Source organism: Lolium perenne, chromosome 3 (assembly GCF_019359855.2).
Source record: "Lolium perenne isolate Kyuss_39 chromosome 3, Kyuss_2.0, whole genome shotgun sequence".
Lineage (NCBI taxonomy): Eukaryota > Viridiplantae > Streptophyta > Magnoliopsida > Poales > Poaceae > Lolium > Lolium perenne.
In genome coordinates this window covers 316,749,204-316,759,852 of record NC_067246.2, presented here as the reverse complement: position 1 = coordinate 316,759,852, position 10,649 = coordinate 316,749,204, and the positions used below count along the sequence as shown (strand labels likewise).

Below are 10,649 nucleotides of genomic sequence, written 5' to 3'. Positions count from 1 at the left end.
TGCCAATCAATCGAACATGTTTTCACTTAAGAAGGATGTGTCATGTTGTAGGCAGTCACACACAATTTAACACTAAAATGGTGTGTGATGCACCAAAAAAATAAGTTTTATGATAATGGATCCATATTTTTTTCATAGAGGTGTATATTTCCATGGCTGCACTTTTATGTTCACCGACTTTTAAACTTCTCTTAAGAAAACCCTTTTTATTCAAGCATTTGTTATACTTTTTCAGAACCCCTCTTTTTTCCTATTACACAAACACAAATTATCCATTTTCTAGAGCACATAGAATATCCATCTAGAACAACAGAAGATTATCAACAAAAATGCTAACAAGTAGCTAACCCTAGCGCACAAAGCTGCAATATAGCACGATCTTTCCCATTGATCATGTTGGCAGTCTTACAACCATCTCTGAATCCCCAGCGGAAGGAACAAGGAAGCTAAGCGAGCAGCCTAGGAGCTTCACGACGGTGCTCCCACCCGATCGGGCGGTGCATAGATACCTTCTCGTATTCCAAGATCGTCCCTTGGGTCTGGCTGTCCACTTTGTTCTCCTCCGTCGACTTCTACGTCTTGCACGCCATCAGATCGGAGTGTGGCTGTCTGGTTGTGCAGGATTCCATCGGCGTTGCATGGTCAGAGTGATTCCCCAAAATCATATGAGACCTCAAGGAGCTTCCCCATATTGGAAATTGCACAAAATTACTGGGATCGAAACATTGTAGATGCAAATTGGTTGACACTAAAGAAGAAGAAAAAAAACACGCATAGAGCTAAGCATGTAGCCAGTGATATATTTGATATTGTCTCCGGCCGGCCGGCAAGATACATTCATGATACCCCCGACGTTTCTTCAAGATCGATCTCAACAACGACAAATAATGACGCCAGCCTTACAATCTTGGTTTCTGGGAAAAAAGACGAGATTGAACTACTCAATATCTGGCATGCCTTGAGCGGCGCGCCGGCGAAAGACAGTTCAAGGATCTCCGGCACCCGCAGGGCGCCAGACGTCGCGGCGGCACATGGGGCACGTCGCCTTGGTGATCCACTCGGAAATGCACCGGCGGTGGAACGCGTGCTCGCAGCAAGTCATCTGCACGGCGGACTCTCGCTCCGCTTCATCGAGGCGAATCCCGCAGCCCTTCTCTCCCGGCGCCGATGCCGCCACCGCCACTCCCTGCACGCCATGAGGAGACCCCGCTCGTCGTGTATCACCCGGCGGTGCACCCCCATATGGAAGCAGAAGATGAAGCCGTTGGCACGGCCCGCCACGCCCACGATCTCCGGCACCACATCCGCGGGCACGACAGCGTCCCACTCGTCCTCCGTGAGGCGCAGCGATCGAGCTCAGGGAGCGCCGCCGGCATCCCGCGCAGGCGCCGTGGCAGCGGCGGCGCTCCGAGCGTGGCGGGTCAGCGACGAGGAACGTCGTCGGGGAGTTCTCGCCGGGTTGCATGACCGATTCGTGGGGCGGCGCGCGCCGAGCTGCGAGCCGACGGAACTCATCGGATAGCATGCCACGCACACCGCAAATCGGCCGGCGGGGGCGGCCTGCTCGTAGAAGCAGATCGTGTCTACCTCGATGCTGTGCTCGACTGGGGGGGCCATGGCGGATCTAATTGTCGCCATTGGCGGCGTTGCCTTGCTTGGTCACTCCATCCGTGGCTGCTATATATAGCTCCGGCGGGTGGCGCCAACTACCGGCGTCGCGCTGGAAATTCGAAATCCAGTCCGAACGCGGTGCGCCAATTCATTCAACCGTTCACACACAAGCGTATGGGCTATGGCCTGAAACTAATAGTAAGATTTTAAAGGTTTTCGCTCGGCCCATCGTCAGCTCCCCCTTCTCAGCTCTCTCTTCCCCCACCTCAGAAAAAAAAAAGCTCTCTCTTCCCCAAACATCAAAACACGAACCCCATCTCCCACCCGAATCCCTCCCTTTCACCCTACCCTACCCAACCAAACCCTAACCCCTCGGCGGCGCCGGCGGAGGCCCACCGCCCTTTCTCCTGGCGAGCCACCAGGCAGGAGGACACCCTACGGCGAACGAGGGGATGATGCCCACCACCACGCGACGGACCGGCAGCAGGTCGACATCCCCTTCCCATTCCCCCGCGTCATCCTCCGCTCCGCCGCGGCCACTGCACGAACGCGCTCAACGCCTGCCGCGCCCCACGGTTAGTCTCTGCTCTTCAATCCCAGTTGCACGAATCAAATCCAATCGATATTTCTCTCTACGCTGCAAAAAAATCTCGTTTTTCTAACACCTACCACCTCTGCATCTGCCGCAATTACGTCAGCACACGGCTCCACCGCTCTGCCAGAACTGGGGGACCTCACGATGAATCTGGACGGCGGCTCGCGGATGGCGGTCGTGACTGGACGCGGCCACCGCCCCCTGCGACATCTGGATCTCCGTCTGCAGGCGATCCCCTTTCACCCTACCCAACCAAACCATAACTGGGGAGCCGGCGGCGGCGCACCCTGCCGAGCCACCAGGCAGGAGGACGAGACCCTACGGCACCAGCATCCGCCTCGCGCACGCGCCGGAGGGGATGCCGACCACCACCAGCATCCGCGCGCACCAGGAGATGGCGTCCGCCAGATCCCCTCGCCCCCACGACTTCCTCCATGCTGAGCGTCCGCCAGATCTACATGTGCTGGAATTAGCAAACTGCTACTTCACATTGGTTACGCTTGACTCTGGATTCCATTTTGCTCAGGTAAATTAAGCTGCTGTTCCCGTGTTGGTCCAGCTCCTCCCCCTGTCCACCTCGCTGGGATGCTGCTGCCGGCGTCCTTGGCACCTCCGTGGTGGTGTTGGCAACGGCGTTGGCGTCGGCGCCACAATGCAGCCGCAACCCCCCACTACCTCAACTCTTGTGAGAAGAATGTGTGGTCATCTGCTTCGTCTACACAGCCCTGCGGTATCTTCTCCTCGTCCTCCTTGTGTCCTGCAACCTCCTTTCTGCCAACTTGTTCGTCGTAATGATGGGGAATTCATTCTGCATATTACTTGAGAGAAGAATGTGTTTTGCTCTTAATCAACGTGCAGGCCTGTCCACCTACCATTACTTTCAGTCAGGTCACACAGCCATGGTGTTATGTGCCCGGCCTTTGACCTGCCCATCTTTGGTGATGATGAACGTGTGGATATCTAGTCTTTGCTGTATGCCTTTTTTCCATGGATGATTTCCAGAGCAAAATTATGCTGTATTGCTTGGTTACTCTTGATTGGCATCGCATGATTGGTCTTATTTTGTAGCTTGATTACTTAGGTAACCGTGTCCGTCCGTAGCTACATTTTTATTTTTGATTTCCTGGCTGTATAAAAACCATGCCGTTTACATATGTTGTGCTGATTCGAGAAAACAACCTTGATAGTCTGTATTGATGTGTCATTTTTGTACTCGAAACATTCTCTGAATTTATGCTTGCTAAATCTGCTTTAGACCTCACAATCATTTTTGTTCCTCTTATGCAAGGATTTCAAGGAGGAGGACCTGATGATGGAGCTGGATGCATCACTTTCTTGGTTCAGCTACCTTCTCGCAGCAACTTTTCTACCACCTTAACTCTGCGATAATATGGTTACAATGCATGAACCGGAATTTAAGGTTCGAAACAACCTCGTAACACGGCATTTGTTGTTACAACATTCCCAGGGTTGATTGCATAAATCGTGTTGTGCATCTACTTTGCCTTGAATCCATTGTTTCAGCTTTCTGGAATTTCTCTTCGGTTAGATCTATGGGTTGACTCAAATTGTGTATCTGAATGTATCTAGAGGTGTGATGTGTGCATTTTTACTCTTTTCTTATATGCATGAATTGTGGTCTGGATGTCCTAAAAGGGCAAAGGGAATAGCAAAATTTTAAACACCGTCAAATGGCAAAGTGCAAATTGCTTTACTAGTGCTCTGGTTTCTTTGAGAAGATACCCTATATGTCCCTGGTTTTTCTTATCATGTATTACATGCCATAGGATTATTTGTTTATCATGTGCTAAGCTAGTTTGGCGCGTGAGCTAGCTAGTTTTTTTTATCACTGCAATTTATTTGGCTTCCTAGAATAATAAATATAAACATAATCCCTGCTGCTGCTCTAAAAATTTCTTAGTTTTCTGTCGGCCTGGGGCTTGGAAACTTGGAATCGAATCGTCCCCACGCGCGCGGGCTGGGAGTTGGAATCGAATCGTCTCCACGCGCGCGGTGTCGCTCCTCACAATTTCCATCGCTAACCAAATGAAAAGAATCCTTCCCCAAAATCAAAACGAATCCCCTCCCATTCCCCCCTTCTCGTACCCAACCAAACCCTAACCCCTCCCTCTTCGCTCCAGATGAGAAAAGCCGGCTGCGGCGGCGCACCGCCCTTGCCCCTGCCAAGCCACCAGGAAGGAGGAGACTCTACGGCGGCCTCACCGCGTTGCGCCGTTGGCCACCACCACCAGCATCCGCGCGGAGCAGGAGATGGCGTCCGCCGTTGGCCACCAGATCCCCTCCCCTCCCCCCGCGCCCTCGCCCTCGCCCTCCTCCAAGGTGAGCGTCGCGCCTCTGCTCTTCAACCCCTGTTGCACCAAATCGAATCCAGTCAATCTTGTCCGGAGGGTCTAAAAATTCACCCTTTTTTCCCCTTACCACCGCACTACCTTTTCTTATTATTACTCCTGGAAACCAGCCACCATCAGTAGATTCGTCCAATAGCTACATTTAGTACCGCAATTACTCTCTAGTACTACTAGTTCACATTTGGGTTCCAGTACAAACAAATCTGCTACACACTAGAAGCTTTCTAACGGGAATAATGCTTCACCAGGTTCGGTTTTGTGCTCACGTAAAGCTGCTGCTGATTCCGTATCAAGTGGAGCCGAGCTCCTCCACGACGCCCCTTCCGCCGCGCCAGCAGGAACGCTCCCCACGGCCAGTGTCGCGCTTCTGCTCTTCAACAACTCATAGTTGCACGAATCGAATAGAATCATTCTTTTCAGGATGCCGTAAAAATTCACCGTCTTTAGTTACTACCAATTTTTATATATATTGCGAGCCAGCTTACTGCAGTACCGTTTCTTGATTCATCACAACAGCCGCTCTTCTACATGTACTGCAATTACTTACTACTAGTTCACATTTGTCTCTCGATTCGGTTTTGCTCAGGTAAAGCTCCTGTTTCCGTCTTGGTGGAGCTCCTGCCCGCATCAACCTCCCTGAGATGCTGCTGCCCCCTGCCTTCTTTCCACACCCGTCGTCTTCTGCTTCGTCTGCAACACTATGGTATGTCCTCCTTGTCCTCCTTGCCTGCAACACTAGGGCCATGAATTCAGTCTGCAATTACCTGAGAGAAGAATGTCTTCACTCTTAATCAGCGTGCAGCCATATCCACCAACCATTGCTTTTTCAGTAAGGTCGCACAGCCATGCTGTTCCGTGCCTGGCCTTTGACCTGATGAATATGCTCAACTTTGGTGATGATAACCGCGTGAATATCTAGTCTTTGTTGTACGTGTTTTGCTCGAATGATTTCCAGAGCTAAATGATGCTATATTGCTTGTTTACTCTTGATTGGAATCCCCTGGTTCTTCTGATCTTGTAGCTAGATTAGTTAACCTTGTATAGCAGAAGAAAACCATGATGTTCACTTTACACATATGTGCTGTTTCGAGAAAACATACTTGATAATGAGTAGTAGATGCAAGGGTGCTGCTGCGTGCCATTTTTGTAGTTGAAACCTTCTCTGAATTTATGCTTGCTAAATCTGCTTTAGAACTGACAATCATTTTTGTTCCTCTTGTGCAAGGATATCGAGGAGGAGGATCTGATGATGGAGCCTGCCGTCAGAAGCTATATGCATCACTTGAAAGGTCAAGCTAACTTCTCGCACCAGCTTTTCTAGCACCTTAACTCTGCGCTAATATGCTTACAATGCAGGAGCCGGAATTTCAGTTTTGAAAGAATCTCGTAAAACAACATATGTTGTTACAACATTCCCAGGATTGATTGCATAAATCGTGCTGTGCATCTACTTTGTGTTGACATCCATTGTTTCAATTTTGTTGAATTTCTCTTCGGTTAGACCTATAAGTCGTTCTGGATTGTGTGTTGGGATTTATCTACAAGTGTGATGTGCACACTTTTACTGTTTTGTTTTATGAATTGTGGTCCGGATGTCCAAAAAAGGGCAAAGGGCATAGCAAAATTTAAACTCCATCGCTAACTAAACTTGCTTTGCCTTACTAGTGCTTTAGTTTCTTTGAGAAGATACATAGTATATGTTCCCTGGTTTTTTTTTCTATCATGTATTACTTGCCATAGGATTATTTGTTTATCATGGGCTAAGCTAGTTTGGCGCATGGGCTAGCTAGTTTGTTTATCACTGCAATTTATCAGGCTTCCAAGAATAATAAACATAAACATATTCCCTGTTGCTGCTCTAAAAGGTTCTTAGTTTTCGCACTAAGTGCAGATTTTATTTGCAGGATGGAGAAATGGAGCTGTCCAGGAGGTAGTGCGGGATTAGGCGAGTTTCTCCTTGTCTCTGTGTGCACTATGATGTACCATGGCAATGGAGCCATGTCCGAAATGTGATGCCAACATAAACATATTCCCTGTTGCTGCTCTAAAAGGTTCTTAGTTTTCGCACTAAGTGCAGATTTTATCACTGCAATTTATCAGGCTTCCAAGAATAATAAACATAAACATATTCCCTGTTGCTGCTCTAAAAGGTTCTTAGTTTTCGCACTAAGTGCAGATTTTATTTGCAGGATGGAGAAATGGAGCTGTCCAGGAGGTAGTGCGGGATTAGGCGAGTTTCTCCTTGTCTCTGTGTGCACTATGATGTACCATGGCAATGGAGCCATGTCCGAAATGTGATGCCAACATTCTATTCCTTTAAAAAAGCTTTCTTTTTTTTTACTTTGCGTCTTTATATTTCAGCACGTAAAAAAATAAGATCAAGAAGATTAAGAAGGACGTGCTAGATCCTTCCATACGTAATCCGCTCTGTCTGGTGCAGGGGACGGCGACGCGGACTGGCCTCTTGCGTGGCTCCACCTAACTCGCTGACTGTCCAATTTTTGTAATGCTTCAGATCAGGAGTTGTAATGCTGTAGTGAACTGTTGTTTTGTATGCATGTAGTTGCTATTCTTCAGTTGCGTTTCACTTTGGTTATGGAGTTGAATTGGGTCTGTATGTCACATTAACTTTGTTTTATGGAAATTTCATTGATCGATTGTTGATCCGTGTCCAAAAAATATGAGGTCATGCCAATTTTTTTTTGTCTCTCCTGCTAGTTGACATTTCTGTCTTAAAGAAAGTTCTTTTATTTTCCTGGACACTTTCATCGTGACAATTGTTTGGCACGTGAGCTAGCTAGTCGACTAATTAGCTAAACTGGTACATGAGCTAGGTTTCCTGGACGCAGCTAGCTTCAATCAAGCATGTTTATGGTTGATGGAAAAGAAATATAAAGGTGGAGATTTCGAGTAAACGTACGGTACTTGCTCGCTCCTGCCCAAGTGCACTCAGACTGGAGGTGTACTTTGTGAGCTACATTTCAGCCAACAGTCCATTCTTTCAACCTACTGATTCTTGTTCCGCAAGCAAAAGAGCTCATACTTTTGCATATAGTGTGACCTCATACTTTTGCATATAGTGTGTTTACCGGTTTACGTTCTTCTCACCTCACGGCAGCCTAGACCAGTCCTTCAAAGGAAGGCTGCATTGGTGCATTCCTGGTCGCCTCAAGGGCACACTAGATTGCGGACAAGTTGTCAGTGGTGTTCAACTGGACACGAAAACCAGGGCCGGTCCGTGGCTGAGCGTCAACCTCCTTTTCTTAGCCATCCGACCCCTTCTTCACAAACATATACTCCTACATGTTTTATACAAACAAGTTCATATACATATACTCCCGCGTGTGTTTCTATATATGTAAGGTTTGTAGATCTACATGTGTTTTCTGTGTGTAAGAAGAAAAAGGGTTAAGTCTAGGATGGTCTCAGATGGTGTCGCGGGGCACCAAAGGGACATGGCACCCATGCAAGCATGGATGTCTACGTAGGCAAGGTGGGCACTATATGTATGCATTGCATGCACACGTGTCAAGTTCAATGCATACATTCATATATAGATTGTTCATGGTCTTGTACTGATTTGCTATGGGCCGAGCGCGTGAAAGTGGCGGATGCAGCTGCCTAGCCATGCATTTTCCCTTCGTATTTCTATATCTATCTATTCGCTACCGATTTGCTAGGAGCTCGGTCAGCATTTAGAGGCATCCTCTTCTTGAGATTGCAACAATAATCAGTTGATCAATTAATCAGTGTATCTGGCATGTCTCTCGCCCAAAAATTGTGTTCATGTAGTTTTCCCGCCCATTTTTAAACACATGCGCCTGTCTTTCTAGGTTTTACGACTAACTTCTTTTCTACACAAATTTCTGTAGGTCAATGACTTTTGCATACAAGCTCCGATCGAGCCGATTCTGGTGTCGTTGGAGACCTCTCGCGGAGCTAGTTTTTCCGCGATTCATACTTCTCGCGGTCTGGCCGAAAGCTATAACACACACACGTGAATAAAGTTTCATCATGAGTAAAGTTACAGCTGCAGTTTTATACCTCCTGAATTGGCAAACTTTAGGAAGAGAAAGAGTAATTAGTTATCTCCTTATAAATGGTCAATCTTGAGGAAGAGCAAGAGCCAATTAGTGATAGACTAAAGTCTCTTTATTATATTGCTTTTCTAGATCGTTTCGTCCTGAGTAAATTAGCACCAACAAATTCATTGTGTGTGATTGAGATCAACTTGGTTATACTTGCAAACTTTAAAATACTTTAAACATAGACTTCAGTATAAAAAAGGCCTTCTCTACCGTGAAATTTATCTTTGTGACATTTGGACACTGTCGCGGGTGATCAGTGGTCAGGCGCTTTGGGCCAAACGTATTCACATATACGATCGGCCAATCTTGCTTAGAGTAACCGGGCAGGTACATAGGTATATAGACGCACATACACACATCTGAATATGCACATCTAGTTAAGCAAGCATGGACGTTCGCGCCCTCGAAGTGGAACACCATGCTCGCCAGCGGCATTGCCGACGCATGCGTCCTCATCGGCGCCATTGCGAGACACACGCCGTCTTCCTCGTGGAGGTCCGTAGAGCTGGCCTGAGCTCGCCAGCGGCATTGATGAAAAATGGAGCAGGTTTGGTTTTGGCGGGGCTGGCGTAAATAACAAATGGCTATGCGCTTAGTTTCGGCTAGCAAGTTTGCTCGCGTTAGTTTGGTTAAAGGTATGCTCCAATTATTTAACCATTTGTAGGTTTACGTCTAAGGCGGGATCTTCGACGGATTATGACGAGTGTGTTTTCTCCTGAGATCGAACCAAATTACTGGAGTGAGAGAGTGCTCGTTCCCCCTTGTCACTCCCGTGGGCGATGGGAGGGAACCCTAGCCGCCACCCGCCAAGGCCCCCTCCCCCTGCTCCTCCCTCTCCTCGCCGCCGCTGGAGGGCGTCGCTGGGAAAAGCTCGGGCGCTGGCGACGGCGGCGACTCCTCTCCCCCTCACGCGGAGGACTTGGCACGGGCCGATAGGGCCGGTGAGGGCAGCGTGCTTGACGAGGGGCACGACGGAGCTGCTACCTCGGCGGCGGCGTGGCGGCTTCGTGGTGTGGTGGCGTGCCCGTGCTGGAGGCAACCACTGCTCTTGGGCGGCCACCAAGTCCGGTGGCGGTCGGCGCAGCCCAGGTGGTTCCTCGGTGGGCAGCGACGGTGACTACGCCGGGGATGGCTGCGACGGCGCTGGCGGCAGGTGGTGCTAGGCGGCCAGAGATGGCGGCGTGTGCTTGCCGGCTCTGGTCTGGGCCCGTAGGGCCCGATTTTGTTCTGGTGGCCCCAGGCCGTTCTGCCCCCCTTGCGCCTGGGTGTGGCCCTCTTTGTCTATCCTCCATGGTGCTGCTGCTCTGGCCGGGTTGAGCGGAACCCACCTCCATCTCGACGTGGCGGCTCGAGGTGACCGTGCGGCGCTGGCAGCAAGGTGGGCGGCGCTGGGTGGGCGGCGCTGGGTGGGCGATGATGCTCCCTGAGGTGGATGTGTGCAGAGTCGCAGCGACTAATCCCATGGGGGCACCTGTGCCGCTTGCGGCTCGGTGGTGCCCCTCTCAAGCGGCATGTCCCTTTGTGGGCATGGCTGCCCCCGACCTAGCATGCTGGACGTGCTGCCGGCGGGTTTCCCTGGCAAGGCTAGTGCTTTGAGAGGAAAGGGTCAGCACAGGAGCTCTAGGGAAAGAACGAGAAGTGTGTGGTGATGTACCATGCTCTGGGCGAAAGCCCTGCCTTTCGGGGCCAGTGGCGGCGACGCTTGAGGGCGTTGTTTCCTCTGTGGCGTCACCGAGGAGTTTTGGCACCTCCTTTGCCTAGGGTCTCATGTTCTTGGTAAAAACCTTAGATTTGGCTTGCCAAATCGGGTGACGACTGACGAGGGAACACCTCGGCAATGCCTACGTATTGTAGACTAGGGTTTCGGGAGAGCGACGATGGAGATTCCGGGAGCGAGATTGGGCACACGATTTACCCAGCTTCGGGTCCCCTCGGTGGAGGATCCCTACGTGCTGCTAGCAATCCAGTATATGATCATATGTATGT

At 49.7% G+C, this 10,649-nt stretch overlaps 1 protein-coding gene and 1 long non-coding RNA gene across 5 annotated transcripts; both read left to right on the top strand.

Moving 5' to 3' along the window:
• The first annotated feature begins 1,884 nt into the window (after positions 1 to 1,884).
• Positions 1,885 to 6,591, top strand: LOC127345568 (uncharacterized). 4 transcript variants are annotated; one of them, XM_071828657.1, is made up of 9 exons: positions 1,885 to 2,186; positions 2,310 to 2,666; positions 2,766 to 2,936; positions 3,495 to 3,626; positions 4,348 to 4,546; positions 4,824 to 5,001; positions 5,162 to 5,278; positions 5,801 to 5,864; positions 6,480 to 6,591. In XM_071828657.1, exons 5-9 carry the CDS (start codon positions 4,478 to 4,480, stop codon positions 6,586 to 6,588), a joined length of 537 nt encoding a protein of 178 aa, XP_071684758.1. In that variant the 5' UTR covers positions 1,885 to 2,186; positions 2,310 to 2,666; positions 2,766 to 2,936; positions 3,495 to 3,626; positions 4,348 to 4,477; the 3' UTR covers positions 6,589 to 6,591. The 4 variants fall into 4 exon arrangements, 3 of the variants coding, with proteins under 3 accessions (XP_071684758.1, XP_071684759.1, XP_051228015.2); XM_071828658.1 differs by having other exon boundaries at positions 2,310 to 2,936; XM_051372055.2 differs by lacking the exon at positions 4,348 to 4,546 and having other exon boundaries at positions 1,886 to 2,186.
• Positions 6,592 to 6,660: 69 nt separating this feature from the next.
• Positions 6,661 to 7,230, top strand: LOC139837714 (uncharacterized). The gene is made up of 2 exons (XR_011754349.1): positions 6,661 to 6,869; positions 7,016 to 7,230. It is a non-coding gene; the product is annotated as an uncharacterized lncRNA (long non-coding RNA).
• Positions 7,231 to 10,649: the final 3,419 nt, after the last annotated feature.

Coding starts and splice junctions, on each gene's coding strand:
- LOC127345568 (XM_071828657.1), top strand. CDS start 4,478: ATGGCGTCCGCCGTTGGCCACCAGATCCCCTCCCCTCCCCCCGCGCCC. Junction 5,002..5,161: donor ATCATTCTTTTCAGGATGCC/GTAAAAATTCAC, acceptor GGTTTTGCTCAG/GTAAAGCTCCTGTTTCCGTC. Junction 5,279..5,800: donor GCTTCGTCTGCAACACTATG/GTATGTCCTCCT, acceptor CTCTTGTGCAAG/GATATCGAGGAGGAGGATCT.